Source organism: Colias croceus, chromosome 30 (genome assembly GCF_905220415.1).
Source record: "Colias croceus chromosome 30, ilColCroc2.1".
Taxonomy (NCBI): domain Eukaryota; kingdom Metazoa; phylum Arthropoda; class Insecta; order Lepidoptera; family Pieridae; genus Colias; species Colias croceus.
In genome coordinates, this window is record NC_059566.1 from 3,318,582 (window position 1) to 3,333,094 (window position 14,513).

A 14,513-nucleotide genomic window follows, 5' to 3' on the forward strand; every position below is an offset into this window, starting at 1 on the left:
CACCTGTGTGTGAAGTTGGAACATCACATGTAGTTAATACATAGCTTTTTAAAATGCTTTGGTCAAAAAAATGTATTGTTACAGTCAGGAAACTATCCATGTTTTGATTAGACCACATGTCAGCTGTTAATGCAACATATTTGACATTTTCAAGAATGTTAGTTAGGTATAACTTTGCATTTTGGTAAAGTTCAGGCATTAGGTCATACCTGATCTTCTGTCTACTTGGTAGTTTATAGCCCGGATTCAATGCTTCAACCAGCTTCCTAAAACCCTTGTCTTCAACAATAGAATACGGCTGAAAGTCCGTGGCGATCATCATAGTTAAATATTTACCTATCAATTTTCTTTTTGTTACTTGCTGCGGTCATTTTCAGAGTAGTCTGAAATATGGGGCGCGGAGTCTCCGTCACCTGACTGATCACCCACTTCACCTCGATCCACCTCCACTGTAGCCTGAGGAGGACTTCTCTTAATATGTGCCAACATATTCGAGGTTCCTCCTTCAATCTTCTCAAAATGATTTCTGGTAATAGATTTACCTTTTACTTTAGGCATAATTATTTTCGCAAATAAACTTGTTATGTCAACTCCAAAGAATTCGCAAGAAAAAGTTTCTACAGACGGAAAAACTGTGTAGTGAAGTTAGACACGTATTAAAACGGGATATCGGGTGATTCCCCTACCATAGACAACATTTTTGACGGAACAGATCCAAATTTGGATACATATTGACGACTCGGAATACTCGGATACATGTTTTGAAATTGTAATCGGTTTTTGAATGAGAACCGGTGATTATCGGTTTTCACAAAAACCGGTTCTTTTTAGGTTTTTATGAAACCGGTTCACATCACTAATCTGCTTCTTAACTAGACTCCCAAGGTTCTAAATTTCCACTGGTAGTATAAAATATAAATTATATTTAAATAAACTTTTTAGCAGAGTAGTAAATAAAACAATTAAAGTCAAAATAATCAATATTTATTGTTTAAAATAATTACCACTGAACAATCAGTGCTGTTTTAAAATAGCTGGCTTATGGCTAGCAGAATAGTAGATAAAACACTTAATTAAAGTTAAAATAATCAATATTTATTCTTAAAAATAATAACCACTGAATAATCTGACTACCCATCGTTGAGGCCGGATTGGTCAATTTTTAAAGCGCGCCAATTTGTCTCTGCCCCTTTGATCATTTTTTCATTAAAATTATAAATTGATGTATTAAATTGGTAACGAATACTATTAATTTAATATCTGAACGAAATAAAATGTTACTACTATTGGTAACAAAATATCAAATAAAAAGGAGTCGCAGTCAGGGATCGATAATCGATTTATTTGGTGACAGATCTACCATTCTGAGCACAGAGCTATTATTTAAGTAACAAAACTGTTATTATAAGAACGACGTTTATATTCATGTAATGCAATATAATTTTATTGGTCATCGATCTCTTATTTTACACATATATTAACATTAATTTGATAATTCATACCTGGGAACAATTTTTGTTTATCTGAGAACGAAAATATTTCGTTTATCTATTTATTAGGTGATACAACGTGATGACAAATATAAATTTTGGTGATAGAAAATATAGTTCCCGTTTTATATTAATGTTATCAAGAGAAGTAAAGGAGCAATTGATTTGTCAATGAATAAATAACAAGGACTAAATAAAGATTTTGGATTTATAAATGTTTTTTATTGCACTTAAATGAAAGTATGATATGGTTTCCTATTGAAAAAAATATATTCATGTTGCGCTGGCGCTTCATGGCTTCTTGAATACTATCAATGCATCCATGTGGTTGCTCTGGGTAATCTTATCCCTAGTGAAATGATTGTAGAATCTGGAAATAAATAATGGTTTAATTTCTCAAAATGAAATGAGATCCTTAACAACTGATATAGTATAATATGGGTAGTGCATTTCAGTGTGGATTTACATTTATTATAATATAATAACATGATAAAATATATTGAATCAAGAAGAAATAAACAATGTTTTACAGATTTACATTAAGTATTAGATAAAATAGATGTTTAGAGTTGCATTTTATGAAGAATGTGTACTAAAGTCATATACAGACGTAATTTCAAATGTACTCTTTTATGCAGTCGTGCCTTCGGAATAATGTTGCAACAAGCTTGCGTTAAGGGTGTCGCGGTATGAAAAGACATAGTAATATAAACTTGTTATAGAGGTGCCGTTTACCCCCCAGGGCCTGGTATATTTTAACCGACTTCAAAAAAAGGAGGTTATCAATTCGGCCGGTATGTTTTTTTTTTATGTATGTACACCGATTACTCCGAGGTTTCTGAACCGATTTACGTGATTCTTTTTTTGTTCGATGCGGGATGGTGTCGAATTGGTCCCATAAAAATTTTATTCGGATAGGCCCAGTAGTTTTTATTTTATGAGCATTTTTGTCTGTAGGTATTTGTAAATGTTGCAAGTGCAAGTTTGAAGTCGGTTGTTTTTAACGCAGTTATCACTTGTCAACTAAGAATGATTAATAATTTAAATATTAAAAGCTTACCTCATCATTATTTGACTGGGAAGAATTCGTCTCCATATTATCAAATAACCTCTGTCGTCGGCGTGGTTTTTTCGTCCAAGAATGAGGTGTTCGTAGTACCATAGTGATGGCGTATGCACCTCATCGTTTCCAGCGCCACTAGTCTTGTTAGCTGCCACCTAGAATTTGTAAAATATCCAAATTTATTGTTTATTGAAACCCATAGTTGTTTTATTTCTTCAGTAAAGTACTGTGAGTAGAAGCCGGTCTAGGGAATGGGCGAAATCCATTAGCAATCATGTCATTATTCATAATGAAACGCAAAAAAAATCACATTTAATACATATGAAACACATTATTTATTTATATATATATATAACAAGTTATTTGACTTGAATTTGCTTACCTTTTTACGCTCCTTCTTATAGGATGTACGCTTATAGACCAATTTTATGCATCTGAGTAACCAAATCGCTGACTGGAAACTGGTTTTGACTACCGGAACTATGGACTTCGGCAATCTGTTCTCCCTTCATGTTCTCCAATATTTTATCTGTCATGTTCGCGAGATTGTCCAGCGTCTGATCTTGACTCACGGTTAAAACAGCTCATACTGCAGATGGTAACCTTGAGATAGGAACATGGCTTAAATATCTAAATATATTATCGTATTCTTATTGTAGTGTTTGTTTCAAGCCTTGAAGAGTTTTTTTAAGTAAACATTTTTTCTCCTTTATAGCTCAACAGTTTCGTCCGTTGGCTTGTCACCGGATGGAGAGTGGACTGAGGAAACTCGGAGTAATCGGTGTACATACATAAAAAAAACATACCGGCCGAATTGATAACCTCCTCCTTTTTTGAAGTCGGTTAAAAAAAAAGCAGAGTATTATCGCAAAATACACTTTATTTAAAGCTAGCTACTTAGAACAATATTTTTAATACTACATATCACATTTGAAATTATATGAATTACAATTAAATAAAATAAGATCTAGACTAAGACTTATCAGCAACTAACTTAGCATTCACTAAAACCGTCAGATAGCAGATAGACATAGTTTTCAGGCGAAGACAAACAGTTATGCCTTTGCTTACGCAGATTACGTACTACTGAAGAAAGGCTAATCGTTGCTCTCTCGTCGTATTGAGACAAACAGATATCAATAACGCAAAAAGCCCCAGTACGATTTAAACCGGCGCTGCCGTGAACCACCATAGGAGGAACGTTTCCAATCTTGCTATCAAAATCGGCCATTAATTGAGCCTCTTTGACCGAAAGAACGAAGTCCAGAAACTTTGAAGGATCTCGAGGATGGCTGTTGCTAGGCCAGTCGGTGTAGGCGAAGTGCTTAACGTCTAGCGCCGTCCGTTACTCGTAGACTGGTCACCACGTGGTAAAGGAAGTATTTGAATTTCAGAGTTTTGATGATGAACTTGCCATGGACAGCTTTTCCTCGCTTTTTGGGATTCCAGTACGGGTAACAAACCTCGCGCCCGTTTTCTACTATTCTAGTCAGCATGACGATCACCCGGACTTGATGAGTGAACACCATCTTCCAGAAATCTTGAGCTGTCTCTTGGAGTGGTGCCTGGGTGCACAGGAACCTTCCCTTAACGTTATAACCGTCGACATGGCTGGCGTTTACGAAGTCGCTTTCGCCGTCTTCTGTAGTGAGGATTACCCTATTGTGGTCGAAGTTCAGTGTGTCCTGGTCTCTGCATCTTAACCAGTTGTCAAAATAGGATGCTTCGTTGCAAGAGTAGGAAACATTGTCTTCCAGTATTTGACGGTGTTCTTGTTTCAGTATACGAGCGAGGTTAGATTCTTCAATAAGTTGTTCGCAGTTTTTGGCAAAGGAATTTTTTTTTGTGAATTTTGCGCCCATTTTTAAAAGTTAGGTTTTCTGTATAGTCCCAACTGTGGTTAGGCACTAAATGTAAATTTTCTGATTTATCGGGAGATATTTATAGGTTTGTAATGAAAAATTAATGATCCTTTTTTCCTACATATAAATCGTCGATAACTGAATCGGTATGACGCAGGACATTTGAGAGAAGGACGTAATTGATAAAGCTTCAGTAGTAATTTTTAGCATTGGCAACCCAATGACGTAAATTAATTAACTCTATATTTATATTATTCCACTACTAATGAGGCAACGGTTATCATGAAGTTTATTTTTTGCATCCTGTTGTTGACAATGTCGAGCTTGAAGTTATGGTGAACGACCTGTCTTCCATCTTCCAAGTTCCAGCCGCAGTTAAGACAATGTAAGTACCACCTTCCATATTTCTTAGCTCCTTTAAGATTAGTTTATAAATTACGATATTTACTCTTCAGTAAGCGCCATACTTTGCCTGAATACTAATAGGTCTCCACGAGTACTAGGCGTAGGTGTATAGAGCTATATAAGACGGATTGTTGTCTGAAAGAAATTTATTGAGCTTAGGCGAACAGCTTAGGACTGAACAAAGGTGTAAAAGCCTACTGAGACAGCCTTGAGACATTGGATGGGAAAATATTGCCGTAAATGTACATTAATAAGTTAGAATCGGATATTGATTGTATCGCAATCGAAGGTTAGTCTTGGTGTTTGAATAATAACAAAGCTTCAGTCTTTATAGATTATTTTGTCCGTAAGGGTGTGCTATATTGGCAGTGAAGAGTGGTTTTAATGGATTTTTCTAGAAAACTCACCTGGACACGACAAGCTTCATCGTGTTTGTGAGTACCCCGAATTCTTTCACTCAATAAGCACGAGGTGTTTTAGATAACTAAAGATGAACTAAAAGTGAAGATACTATAATATTTTATGTTAAGATACTCTAATATAAAACGTTATAGTATCTTAAGGTATCCGGTATCAGCGTTCTGACCACCATTTTTCTTTTTGTCATTGCGTACTAAGACCCCTGTAGAACCGCCATCCTGTTACAAATGACCCGAAATTTTGTGGGTCAAATTGAGGCCGAAATTTGGAGGAGTGAGTCAATAAGACAATTTCAGTTTAAAATTTAAATTATAATTTTTTGTACTTTCAACTAAAATCTCTCTAATCCCAATGAAGAAGTATGAACATAAAACTATCATCAATTACCTTAAATTATTGCCTCCCAATAGGGGGGTGTCCTATCAATAGTTTTAATCTAAAAAGTCAAATCTATAAAATATAAAATAATAATAATTAATAATAAAATTGAATATAAAATAGTAATAATTATAAAATTGTTTCAACTAGTAAAATATAGTAAAAAAGGGTGCTCAGTTGTGAGTGCAATATTAATAAATTGTTGAGTAGGTATGGCGTAAGTGGTAAAATCATATTTTTATGAAAAGCACATCATACAAATAACCTATTTTAGTTAATTAGTGCAATTTTATATAGTTTCAAGCATTTGCGTCATTCATTCTCATAAATAACCATAATCATTCATTTTCTTGTTAAACAGTCCAATTTGGGACTTTATCGCTCGTTATGATCATACTTTATAGGTGTTAAACACTAACTAATTAATAGAGACCATTCCTATTGGCATTGATTACGTGACTAAAGCACTAATCTCGCCTCGTGGACCTATCTGCATATTTGGGCCTCAATTAATTCTGCGATAAACACACTGATAAAGCCGACCATTTTATACTGGGTCAATGTTTTACTATGTTTTACTCATTTGATATAACATTGTGAGATATCGTTTTGCGGTGGAACGACAGTTGACCACACTGTTGATAAGCGACTATTAATAATTATGTTTTAGCGGTATCACATACATGAATTATTTGACCGTAGTTTCCTGTTGATAACAAATTAACTAATGTAGTCCCATTTTCCGTAACAACGACAACTGCTGATAACATTCGAATGGGTAACTGGTAAAACCTCATTAAGATTCCAATGTGCTTCATTATAATGTTGGAAGATGTTAATCATCTATTGTTGCTTACCGAATCAGATTATTTGAATCGAGAAAATATATAATTTATTAAGGTTAATTCAATACTGAAAAATATTATTTGCTAGTTAGCAAAAATGAACCTTATTGTAAAGTCTATGTGGTTTCAAATTGCCTGCTAACTCGGTATGACTAGAAATTTATGCATACCTTTTTGCTACATCAGGATGCATTCCTCGGAAGACCGTTTAGAGTTAGCGGCTAAAGTCCTGAAGCTCCAAGAGAGAGTCCACAATCTTAGGTGCATGAAATTAAAAACGGACGATGTAAGATAGCCAAACAAAAATATGAAGATAAGAAGTATTATCTGCTTATTATATGCTCGAGGGATTGCTTAGTGTATAGTTTGGTGAAAATAGCTCTCTTATAGTGGAGTCAATCTAGACAGCAAGTATCAATATTGTCCTGTGTTGATCTATCACGTCTACATGTTTATAGCATTGGCCTATGCTGGTAAGCGACAGTGTATGGTACTTTCAGAATAAAGGGTGTACAGTAGACTATGGTAAAACTTGTTTAAAAAAAAGTTAAAAATTATCTCAATTACCGACAAATGATTAAGCCGTGCCATTCGTTCCACGATTACCATGAATTTAACGGTAATTAAAAAAAATTCTTTCAGTGTACAATACAACAGAAAGTTACGTCTCAATATCTGTTATAAGGAAATAGAACAGAAAAATAACATTGTTTTACTTTCGATAACCTGTAGTTCACTATATCCGCTCAAAAGTTATCACTCAAATTCGTTTATAATAACTAATCATTGTTTCTACATGAAACGAGTCATTATTATTGAGTTCCCGGGAATAAAAACAAAACTGAAGATAATTAGTAGTATTTCATTAGTTACTCTTGACATATTAATGTGAACGGACGACTTATTTATGTCGAAAAAAATGCTTCTTAACATAATACCTACTCCAAAGTTTGTTCCAATAAGTATCAAGGAATTTGAAAGACGCGCACAAGAATCTGAATTCTTGGAAGCCATCCAAATAGAGCATTATCAGATCTTATCAAGGCCGCATTTTGGGTCCTTTGAACATTTTTCCAAGCAAGAAAATTTCAGCAAAAACCGCTACGATGACATCATCTGCTGGGACAAAACCCGTGTGAAAATAACTCCCAAAAAAGAAGATACCGACTACATCCACGCCAACTATGTGGATTCTTTTGAGATTCCGAAGAAGTACGTGGCGACACAAGGGCCGCTTGAAAAAACTGTTAACCCGTTTTGGCAACTAATTTGGGAGCAGAATTCTCGCATTATTGTGATGCTGACAAAACTTAAAAATGCTGGGAAAGAAAGTTGTGCTCGGTATTGGTACCCTTACGACGATAAACATCAAATTTTTCAAGCTGGTGAGCTTTCGATCAGGACTGTGAGTGAAACAAATGATTCGGGATACGTCCAACTTTTGATGTTTCTAATTGCATTACCAAAGAAAGTAGACTGATCAAGCATTACATGTACGTGGACTGGCCAGACAATGGAGTACCTTCCACCTGCGAATCATTTATGAACCCGTACTGTGATATAGACGAGGAACGAGAGAGGCTTATAGCGAAAATGGAGGATGAACCGGCGTTTGGACCTATAGTTGTTCATTGCAGTGCTGGAGTTGAGAGGACTGGGGTTTTCTGCGCTGTAGACTCGTGTCTCAAGCAATTACTGAAAACTAAGACAATATCAGTTCCAGAAACTGTACTGAAAATACGCCAACAAAGATATTCAAGTGTTTCGGTCGCGGAACAATATATTTTCTATACAGAATACTACACGAATTAACAAAGATATTTGAGATATGTTCTACTGCAAGAAATTCAATGCGCGAGGGTTAATTGACAGTTTATGTGTTAGTTAAGGAATTAATTAGTTATAAGTTGTATTGTATAATATTTAAGAATTTTATGTTAATAAACAGTTTAAAGCTTTGTAAAACCAACAACTTTGTTTACTTTCCAAACAAATTTTTCTTCATTTAACTTCTTCAGTTTTGCTAAATAATTAGTTTAACTAAGTAGTTAAGGTAATGACTAGATTGGGGAAGAATTGATACTGAACATGGAAAGCCGAGTATTGGCTATTCACATCGAACAGTTATAGCCATAAATTGAAGCTTAATAATATAGGAGATTTGTTAGTATTGCCTAATTATGTGCGTAATACTTTTTAATGGTATGAAAGAGAGTTAGTTAAAAAATAAACGTTAGTTTGAAAACAACCACTCTTATGAATAGATACTTCACTTAGCTTCTAGTTGTAAGCGCTTTTTACAAGTTAATGTGAAAGTCTTCTTCTCAACAGAAAACAATCTTCGAAAATGGCGCCCTGCTTCCTAAGCAATAATATCAACGACTTCCTGCGGTTCATGGACGAACCGAATTCACAAGCTCGCATCATAGAGGAATATAACACAATAGTCTCGATGCAGGAAGAAGAAAGACGCCATAGACTAAACAAGAAGTTGGAGATCAACGGCTGCTTCTCAAACCTGAAGTTTCCTCGTCAATGTCCTCGGTCCAAAAATCTGGTGATTCCTGGGGCAAGTTTCGTCGACGGATATGAAACTAAGCGGAAGTTTATTTGTGCCAAAAATCCAGAAAAGAAAGACTGTGAAATGTTCTGGCAAACGGTGTGGGATAACAAAGTGATAATTATTGTAATGACGTGCAAGCTAACTGATAAGAGCTATCAATATTGGTCTCCCAAAAAAGGCTGTGTTTTAGTAGGTGAAAAGTTTCAGATATTAAACTAGGTCGATTATGATCAATTCACACTATACTTTGACTTTGTTATCTCTGACCGCATCTGAACAAAAACCAAATCAGAAGCGCATGATTTTTCACTATCAATACACCGCTTGGCCAAGAGACAAGTTTCCTCATCAGCCAGATGCATTCATAGAATTTTATCACTTTGTCAACGACATGTATGTTAAGTTAAGAAGCAGAGTGACTAAAAAGAAAATTCCCCCTATCCTGGTCCATTGTCTTGACGGTGTAGGGAGCTCTCCAGTATTTTGTGCGTTTGATATCTGTATAACGCAATTCAATAGAACAGAAATGCTGTCACTGCCAAATGTAATTAATAAGATGCAAGAACAAAAGCATGGGTCAATTAACCGCTCAGATCTATGCACTGTGTTATCAATTAGTTAAGGTCTATCTATCAATTAATCAAGACAATAAAAGTAAACCGTATTCGTGAAATATAATATACTAGCTTTCCGCCCGCGGCTTCGCCCGCGTTTTCAAAGAAAAACCCGCATAGTTCCCGTTCCCGAGGGATTTCCGGGATAAAACCTATCCTATCTCTCAAGTTGGATCGAACTGCACATGGTGTGCGAATTTTATTATAATCGGTTAAGTGGTTTAGGAGTCCATTGAGGACAAACATTGTGACACGAGATTTATATATATTACGAGATAAGTTCTTTTCTTTCAAAAATGCCATTTGATATTGAACTTAGAAATAAGATAGAGTGTAGTTAGATTTTTTGTATTTTTTAACGACTTGAAATGATAATTGTAAGTAGAATGTAAGTAGGATTGTAACTAAATTTTAAATACTTACAAATAATTGAAATGAAAGTGTAAGCGAATCAACAGCGTTTTTTTTTACTTTACTTGAACATATCGATTATTTTTTCTAGAAAAATTTTAGTAGTAAAGCTAGTCAGAAGTATATTTTACATAATATATATAATATATATAATATAATATAATATAATAATAAACAAAAAGTTTAATTCATTACCCACAACCATTAATATGCAGGAGTTTAAGGTTTAGATTCAACGAATAAAAGATTTAACTCCATCGCAACGTTATTTACATATCTAACGATAGCCAGACGGAAATGACGTAGATGTCAGACTCGTGTTAATCATTCAAGGGCTCTTTAAAAGCTGATTTAGCCATAGAAAAAAGTTTAGTTCGAAACCCATTGCCATCGATAACAGACGCTTCGCAATGAAGTCCTTAGCAACAGAATCCTGTATCCCAAGGATGAAAGCCGACGAGTTCCTACGTTTCATGGATGACTCAAAATCAAAAGCGCGCATCGAAGAAGAGTATCAATCAAAACTCATGACGGAAGGAGAAGAAATGAAATCTACTTTGAAGCAGAGCGAAGAGGTGCAGATAACAGGCTGTCTGTCTTACCTGCAGTTTCTCTACTATGGTACGCAGCCCAAGAAAAATCAAGCGATCCCGAGAGCGAGCATCGTTGATGGGTATGATACGAAACATAAGTTTCTTTGTACGAAAAATCCAGCGGAAGAAGACTTCGAAACGTTCTGACAAACTGTGTGGAGTAACTACGTAGAGATAATCGTGATGATAGGCAAGCTTACTGAGAGCTACCAATGTTGGTCCCCTACTGAGCGTCGATCTGTAGTGAGCGGGAAGTTCAACATTACGACTCGAAAAGTTACAGTCTATTTCATTTATTACTGCAACTGTGCTAAGTCTGACTTCGCTGACACTCAAGCCAAAACAGAAGCGCTTGGTTTTTCACTATCAGTATACCGATTGGCCGAAAGGTAGCTTACCTCAGCCAGGATACTTTTTGGATTTTTATTTTATCGTTGACGTCATGTATCTTAAGCTAAAGAACACAATGCCTCTTAAGAAATCTGCCCCTATACTCGTTCATTGCTTTGATGGTTTAGGAGGCTCGCAAGTATTTTGCGCAATCGATATCTGCACTACGAAGTAAGATTTATCAAAATAGTCTGTGTCACATGTCGTTGAAAGAGTGAGAGATCAAAGGCCCGGGTCTATTAACTCCCCAGACCTTTATGCTTTATATTATGAAATAATGAAGGGTTCTGTTTGAAGGGTTTAATCGAATTATGTGTTGTCTTATAAATAAGGTTTATTATTATTTTAAGTGTGCATTTCTTTTAAGAAGTATCTTTGTAAATTTCTCGAAATAAAATGATGCGCTAAACATTTTCTTTTCTAATTAATTAGACTTATTAGAGAGTAATTAGGAGATGTTTACTAACACTTTTGAGACTGAATGTATCAATTGCTGCATGTTATGTAACATAACACAGAGTACTTTTTTATATATGAGAAATAGACGTCCAACTCGACGACCAAATTGAGTAAGTCAAGTAGCGCCCTCTGGACGCAGGTTCTACACATAGCGATGGTCACTGGGTCTAGGTTGCTTTTTGTTTCTTTATTTTATTTAATTATTATAGAATGTTTTTTCAATAAATAAAACACTGATAACCTTTAGTAAAATTTATTTTTTTCTTTTGAAGCATTTCATATATAATTTTTTCGCTTTCAACTTATATGAATCTGTATCATCATCACACTCTCTCCTATTTATCAATATTTTATTTATTTCTTTACAGTAATGAATGAAATGAAAAATACTTTATTGCACAATTAATACAGAATTATAAACTAAGAGCCATACAAGTAATAACATGTACAGAGGGCGGTCTTATCGCTGTAAGCGATTTCTGCCAGACAACCCGAAAATTTAGAAGGATTACATTTAAGGTGGTGGTGCATTACAAACTTAAAATTCAGATTTTAACTAAAATAAATAAATATAAAATATAATTATGACCTAATTATAATAAATATACATAAATAATAAATATATAAATACATTATAATATATACCTAATTATATATTATATATAAATATATACATAAATACATACATACATGTGAAACTATATTAATTATGGGCAAGGAATAAATTGAATTAAATAAAATAGATAGTTACAGTAATTATAAATGAAGAATCTGCAGGATATGTTAATTAAAAAATCTATTAATTTTTCTTTGTGTAATTTGATGAAGTCAAATTGGATGTGCATAAATATGACTGTTTTAATTAGCTCTTTCAAATATTTTTTTTCTAAACAAATTTTAATAATTGCGTAATTTATATCCTGCAGATTCGAGACACAATTTAGGAGAGAGTCACTGGGACTGCAAAGCCATTTTTTATTTGCATATTCTCTATATTTTAGATACTCATGTTCCTGATTGGACATCAAGTTTTTTTACATTCACTACAACCCTTGATGACTCTCTTCTTAGCGGTTTTAATAAAATATCCGCTAACATATTGTAGCCCCCCGACTATTCGGGGGTCACTTTTGTCTTCAAGGGGTGTAAATTCTATATCAGGAATTTCACTGAGCTCGCAATTTAATTGTTCTTTGCAGCCCCCGTTTGTGATGAGTACTTCATGCAAAGCGTGGCAATTATCAACCTCACAATTTGCCCCAGGGGCATGGACACTAGATAAGCTGTTTATTAATAAGCTGCTAAATGCTGCTTCAAACCCATCTGGAGTAGGGTTTACGTTGCGGCATCCTTGGCTCCTTATTGATCCGAATAAGTTATCTATTGGATCCTGATTCAGATGCCGCAACCAAACCGATGTTACTCCGTACTTCGCAGCAATTTTTTTTTAGAAGCAGTTCAATACCTTCTAGTGTCCATACCCAGTTATTTAATGTGGGAACATACTCGACACTTGAGGATTTCGCGTTTACGAATTTCATATTTTTTTTAAATATTTTGGCCTCTGTCCAGGTTTTGTGATGTACAGAGTTAGGCGTCGCAGGTCCCAGAAGAGGTTTGCTATGCTTCTTCCTTTTTCCATAGCTTCCGTTCAGCGAGTCGAAAAGTTTATCAAAAAACAAGATGACGTCCGCGGTACTTTGCGCATCTTCGGAGATTATTCCTTTTTCTGCAAAAAAGGAATAAATTATTAATATTATTCCTCACACATTCTCTCAACGTAATCTAGTCCCAAAGTAAGTATTGCCTGCTTGTAATTTGGGTACTAGATAACTATACTCCATGGTTAGGTAGTTAATTAACCTTTTGACCGCCAGAGCAAAAACGCATCGCCGTGCCCTCCACGCCAAGCCACAAATTCAATGAGATAACCTTGAAAATAGTAGGGAGTCCAAAATGTTATCGATAAACATAATAATTCACGTCTGAATATTTGAATAAACAGCTTATAACACAAAAATAATATTTATTTAACCTCATCTCCTACTGTAAAAACTTAAGACCACATTTATAGCAACTATCAACAAAAAAAATCAACCTTTTGAGATACAAAAATACATATAAAATTGCAGCAAGTTACAGCACTATTCTCTATCAGTTACGCCCCATTGGCATGTATACATGCCAATGGCGCGGGCAACCATCCTTTTTTTTATAATCTCTCGCTTCTGATTAGGGATGTGTAGCTGTATATTATTATAACTTATCGAGTTTATTTATTAAGTTTATATGAACTATAGGTATTACTGTGGAGTGTTTATTTGTAAATATCAAAACAACTATTACCTTTAAATAAAGGGAATTGCATTAAAACTACATATTTATTTTCCAATCATTTAGTTTAATACTTGAGTTATTACAAATACTAATTATATGTAGGTACTATAGTTTGGGTTCGTTAGTTAATGGGTTTATTGGAATTATACACTATTACTGATAAAAGAACATTTATTAATATTAAAAAAACACAAAATACTACAAGGATCAGATCAAAACCGTTACAATCTCGCCAGCGTCCAGCCATGTCTCTGCGCTTTTAAAATTATTCATTGTAACGGTTTTGATCTGATCCTTGTAGTATTTTGTGTTTTTTTAATATTAATAAATGTTCTTTTATCAGTAATAGTGTATAATTCCAATAAACCCATTAACTAACGAACCCAAACTATAGTACCTATTTAGGTCGATTACCATATTTTGATATGACATAGCGACAATTTGTATCATAAGAATATTCTAATAAAGGCACTGATTAGACTTATTAGGTAATAAATTTTGAAAACTGCTAAATAGGTAAGTACCTACAGATTTTTAGAGATATTTATACATTTTGGACCTAAGCGAATTTTTATCATTACATGGACAATAAATATTATGCTAGAACGCATACATTGTGTTTGTGACGATAAAATAAAAAATAAATGAAGTTACTTGAATATTACACTACATCACTAGTAGGC

General features: G+C 34.4%; 1 protein-coding gene, 1 long non-coding RNA gene and 1 pseudogene across 2 annotated transcripts; 2 read left to right on the plus strand and 1 right to left on the minus strand.

Moving 5' to 3' along the window:
- Positions 1-1,690: 1,690 nt before the first annotated feature.
- LOC123704613 lies at positions 1,691-4,432 on the minus strand. The gene is made up of 3 exons (XR_006753151.1): positions 2,936-4,432; positions 2,551-2,708; positions 1,691-1,860 (listed from the first exon to the last, which is right to left on the minus strand). It is a non-coding gene; the product is annotated as an uncharacterized LOC123704613 (long non-coding RNA).
- A 207-nt stretch (positions 4,433-4,639) lies between these two features.
- LOC123704607 lies at positions 4,640-9,759 on the plus strand (annotated as a pseudogene).
- A 474-nt stretch (positions 9,760-10,233) lies between these two features.
- On the plus strand, positions 10,234-11,223 carry LOC123704610. Its single transcript, XM_045653007.1, has one exon. The coding sequence runs from the start codon at positions 10,462-10,464 to the stop codon at positions 10,789-10,791; it is 330 nt and encodes a 109-aa protein (XP_045508963.1). The 5' UTR covers positions 10,234-10,461; the 3' UTR covers positions 10,792-11,223.
- Positions 11,224-14,513: the final 3,290 nt, after the last annotated feature.

What these genes read in the sequence shown, in the direction of transcription:
- LOC123704610 (XM_045653007.1), top strand. Translation starts at nt 10,462, where the DNA reads ATGAAGTCCTTAGCAACAGAATCCTGTATCCCAAGGATGAAAGCCGAC.